General features: G+C 51.9%; 1 protein-coding gene across 1 annotated transcript; it reads left to right on the forward strand.

The window, feature by feature from the left end:
* GPR75 (G protein-coupled receptor 75) lies at positions 732-3931 on the forward strand. Its single transcript, XM_021391973.1, has one exon. The coding sequence runs from the start codon at positions 784-786 to the stop codon at positions 2392-2394; it is 1611 nt and encodes a 536-aa protein (XP_021247648.1). The 5' UTR covers positions 732-783; the 3' UTR covers positions 2395-3931.

Raw genomic sequence — 5361 nt, forward strand, 5'->3', positions numbered from 1 at the left:
ATATGTAGAAACGTGCAGTGTAAGACAAGTGCCCGTGCATAAGGCAGAAGTTCTGCACCTCCTGTATTTTCACAGTACTTATGTGCCTTGCCTGCCTCTGCTTTCATCTGCTCAGTTTGCAGAGGAAAGCAATGCTGAAAGGCAGGCAGCTTTGCTGCGTGAAGTTCCGACGAGCAGCAGTTGCGGGGTGGGCCTGTGCTTTGTTGGTGCTCCGTCAGCAAGGACGGACGGCGCAGCCTGGAGCTGTTCGCGTGGTGTCCGGGCACGGAATCGTTTGAGTTGCGAGGACCCTTAAAGGCCACCTGGTTCAAGTCCCCTGCCCTGAGCGGGGACCCCTCCGGCCCGGAGAGGCAGGGCTGTGACACGGCGCTGCGGCCGGCTGGGGCTGGGGAGGATGGCGCTGAGCGCGAGGGGGCCGTGGCGCGGCTGCCCCCCTCTCCGCCGCCGTGCCGCCCTGCCAGGCTGAGGGCAGCGGCCGGAGCCGGGCGGTAGGACCGGGGCCCGCGGCTCTACCCTGCGCGTACGCGGCGCCCCGCCGCCCGCAGGCAGCCGCAGCTCCGGCCGGAGAGAGCGGGGCGGGAGGCGCCTCCGAAGCCGCCGCGCCGAGCGGGGAAGGGGCCGGGCCGGGCTGCGGCGGGCGCCATGGCGGGGCGGGCGGCGCCATGTCGGGGGCAGCCCTGAGGGAGCGGCGGCGGCGGCGCGGCCGCGCGCGCTCTGCGGGGCGGTGGGAGAGCGGCCCCGGCGCCATGGGCCCTCCGCGGCCGCGCTGAGCGGCGGGCGGAGATGAACGCGTCGGGGCGGCTGCCGGCGGGGGGCGAGGAGGAGCCCCCCTCTGCCGCGCTGCTGCCGCTGGGCGGGAACGGCAGCGCCGCCGCGGGGCTGCGGGAGGGCACCCACACGGCCACCCTGGCGGCCTGCGCCTCGCTGCTGGCCCTCGTCTTCTGCCTGGGCTCCTACGGCAACCTCATCGTCTTCTTATCCTTCTTCGACCCGGCCCTCAGGAAATTCAGGACCAACTTCGACTTCATGATCCTCAACCTCTCCTTCTGCGACCTCTTCATCTGCGGGGTGGCCGCCCCCATGTTCGCCTTCGTCCTCTTCTTCGACTCGGCCCGAGGCGTGCCGGGCGCCTTCTGCTTCACCTTCCACCTCACCAGCTCCGGCTTCATCATCATGTCGCTGAAGACGGTGGCGGTGATCGCCCTGCACCGCCTGCGCATGGTGCTGGGGAAGCAGCCGCACCGCGCCGCGCCCTTCCCCTGCACGCTGCTGCTCACCCTGCTCCTCTGGGCCACCAGCTTCACCCTGGCCACCATGGCCACCTTGAGAACGCACGGCTCCCGCCTCTGCCTGCCCATGTCCAGCTTCGCCCGCGGGGACGGGAAGGTCATCCTCTACCTCTACGTCACCGACTTCATCTGCTGCGTGGCCGTGGTGTCTGTCTCCTACGTCATGATTGCCCAGGCCCTGCGGAGGAACGCCCGGGTGAGGAAGTGCCCGCCCGCAGTGGCCTTGGGGGCCTCCAGACCCCAGCCCTTCGTGGGGCCCCCGGCTGCCGGGCCTGGGCAGAGCGCCTTGCCCGCCTTGTACAGGAACCAGGGCTCCGGCAAGCTGCAGCATGGCCAGGTGCACAGCTACACCACACACCTGGGCCAGCCACCGGCCGCCGGCCGGCTGCAGCTCGTGTCAGCTGTCAACCTGTCCGCAGCCAAAGACTCCAGGGCGGTGGTGACGTGTGTCGTCATCGTGCTTTCCGTCTTGGTGTGCTGCCTGCCCCTGGGCATCTCTTTGGTGCAGGACATGCTGTCCAGCAGCGGTGGCTTTGTGCTCTATCAGTTTGAGCTGTGTGGATTTACTCTCATTTTTTTCAAATCCGGATTAAACCCTTTTATATATTCCCGCAACAGCGCCGGGCTTCGGAGACGAGTCCTCTGGTGCCTGCAGTACCTATCCCTTGTCTTTTTCTGCTGTAAGCAGAAGACGAGGCTTCGAGCCATGGGCAAAGGCAGCCTGGAAGTCAACAGGAACAAGTCGTCCCACCATGAGACCAATTCAGCGTACGTGTTGTCTCCTAAACCTCAGAAAAAGTTTGTGGACCAAGCCTGCGGTCCTAGTCATTCCAAGGAGAGCGTGCTGAGTCCCAAGGCGTCCTACGGCCATCAGCACTATGGACAGAGCAGCTCCACCCCCATGAACACTCGAATCGAGCCCTATTATAGTATCTATAACAGCAGCCCTTCCCAGGAAGCGAGCACCCCAAATAGCTTGCAGCCGGTGAACTCAACTTTTGGATTTACCAAATCCTACATTGCCATGCACTACCACACCACCACCGACTTGGTGCGAGACTATGACAGCGCTTCGACCAAGCCGATACCGGTGCCCTCAGTGTAACCTTGGGAAAGCAGATCTGATCTGGCCACTTTAGGGGATGCCCATCCTTGTTTGAATTAACGATTGTTCTAAACTCAATGGTATTGCTGTACTGCTGCCAATTAAAAAAAAAAAAATGCCACTAGTGTTAACGTCCAGCTACGTGCATTTGAAGTGAATACTAAAATGTTACTTCTCTGTTTTTTTCTTGAATTTCTGTGTCGAGTCAGAAAGGGCAACGTTTTAGGCTTGCGTTTTGAATTGTTACTCAGTGACATTTTTGTTACTATTAAAAAAGATGTTCACACTGTAAGTATATGATTAATTACATCATGAGGTAAATTATCTCAGAGAACAATCTGAGGCTGTGCCAGGAGTGTTATCTGTTAAACTGCATACTTGCCGTATTTTCGGGAAGGAAGAGTTGGGAGGATGCTTGGTGTTATAACGCTTCGGTTTACGTTTCCTTTTTGCAGAAGGTCGCAAGGATTGGTGGTGTTTTGTTGTAGCAAGTGTCAGTAGCACCGAAATCTCTGTGAATTTCAGCCTGGAGCAGGAGGATTGGACGGACAGTGACATGTTGCCACCAGGAGGGGACTCGTGAGAAGAGCTGTGGTGCCATAATGAACCTCCGAAGTATACGTATTGATTTCCAATGCACATTTATTTTAAGGATTGGTGCCATTCTATATCCCTAAATAATATGTTCAGACAAGTATTTTTCATCTGAGAGAAATAACTAATTACAGGTTTTGTTTGAGGATAGGGGTGAATGCTGCAATATTACAGCACTGCCACCTGTTAGTAATGCAGTCACCTCTGGAATATTCTAATTTGTAGTAGTGTTGCTGGTTGCTTTCTGTCTGTGGCTTTATTTAAGAGTGGGAAGTGGAGAGGTTCGGCCAAGACATTCCTGACAGCTTTGAACAACATCTTTTAGATCAGGAGTAGCAAGGTGTTGGAGGAACCAGGCCACTACAAGGTTTTGAGCTCGTCGTGCAAAGTCCAGTGTCAATTTGATTTCAAGTTTAATATGTCTACCCGTACTCTTTATCTAGTGGTTGACACAGTGAGCAAACAATAGAAGTATTTTTTATAAATCCCGCCACCTGTGTTGTGCAATGTGTTGTGGAACCTCCTCACGGAATGGAATGATCTGGAGGCATTTCAGTTCCAGACAAACACCGCTTCGGGCGGCCAGGTCTTTTCAAAGCGAGCAGTCGCCCCTCGGCTTCTGTTGGCTTCAGGAAAGCCGTAGTGTCTCCAGAGTGACTGTGCCACAGACTCCTGGTGCCCCATGGTAGGAGAATGCCACCCCTTTATCAAAATGGCAGCGATGGGAAGGTGATGTGTTCCTTCAGCAGAAAGAACCATTCGCCTCATTGCTGTGTGCGCGTCATTGGTTCGGGCTGTTTGTTAACTAAACTGTTTTCAAGATTTTCCTGGAAGGCCATTACTTGATGAACACTGTTCTTTGTTTAGCACTCTGAATTTTAAATAACTTTGAATAATTCAGTACGGCTTTATTGCAATAAAACGAACGCGAACAACTTTCTAATACCGGTGTAAAATGGAAGTTATTTCAGTAAGCCTTTTCTCTCTGCCCAGACATGGTTCTTACTGAAGTAATTACAAAAGATATTTAAAAGATGTCTTGTTTGTTTTTTCTGTCTTTGTATTTCTCTTAGTACAGAGACTCTTAATTTGGAGGATAAAATGCATGGGATTTATGAGGTTTTATTTCCTTTATGTGAAATGTGATTAAGGCAAAGGAAATTAAGTCCCTTTAAAGCACCTTGTGATACTGTTCTGCTTAACCCCTGGTGCCGGCTGTGCTCTTAAAGCAGCCAGTGTGTTCATGCGTTCGTAGCGTCTGACAGGCAAGTAGAACAACTTTATTCTAACAATATCTGATTTCAGTTTTTGATTCTCTTTAATAACTGTCTTTCTGTGGGAGGTTTATGGATGTAGTAAATAGAAGAGTGATTGCATTTTGAAAATACGTAGCCACAATTTCTTTCAAGCACAATTTAAACTGAGGTAATCAGTTGTATGACAAAAACGACTTCCTTTAGACTCTCCTGTAGTATATGTAGTCTTTTCTTTTCCTGTAGCCCCCCTGGAGTATCAGAACCATCTTCTGCTGAGCACAGAACCAGTACAGCACAAAGCATCGCTGCGAGGTTAGAAAAGCAGTCTGGTCAAAAGGGGAAGCAACAGCGTGCTGGAAGGAGACGGGGAACGTACGGGGAGAGGAGAGATGGGTAAGGGAGTAAGCAGTGTAAGTACGTGGATACCGAGTAGTTTATAGAAAGTAGGAGTCGTTGGGGCAGTCCATACACAATGAGAAGGCGGTTCAAGAATATGGAAGGTGGCAAATTCTAAGACTGGCACAAGCGCTGCACTTTTCTTTCTGCCCATCCATACCCTGTGAGCCTCCTCGCTGCAGAACTGTTAAGAAAAAAGGTAGGTACTTCATGGAGCTGGTGCAAATATCCAGGAATCTGACAGCTAATGCCAACACATTATAGAATGAATATAAAGTTTACACTACAGAAATTGAAGAATTTTGATTTCTGGGGTTAGGATGAACTCATTTTGGTGGAATAGATCATGCAGTATGCCTTTTCAATGTGCTTGATTATTCTTTTATTTTTTCATACAATTTAAGTAGTGCTATGTGATGATGGCGACTAGGCAGAGATAGCATTGAAATGATTTGAAATGGATTAGGCTGATTGCGTCAAGTGAAATTTTCTTAAACCTCAGTATTATAACACAGAAATTTCTTGCCTGTTCTTCAGAGGTTTGTGGTAACAGCATTTAGATAAAACACCAATTATTTAACAGTACAGGCTGGCATACTCAGCTAGCTTGTTCTCAGTAGTCTGGTTCTAATGCTAGTCTGCAGTTCTGAAAGTTTCTAAGTCTGTTCTCTTCCACCACATACCCAAGTGAGGCAGCACCATGGATTTGCATTTGCATCTC

Source organism: Numida meleagris, chromosome 3, assembly GCF_002078875.1.
Source record: "Numida meleagris isolate 19003 breed g44 Domestic line chromosome 3, NumMel1.0, whole genome shotgun sequence".
Classification (NCBI taxonomy): domain Eukaryota; kingdom Metazoa; phylum Chordata; class Aves; order Galliformes; family Numididae; genus Numida; species Numida meleagris.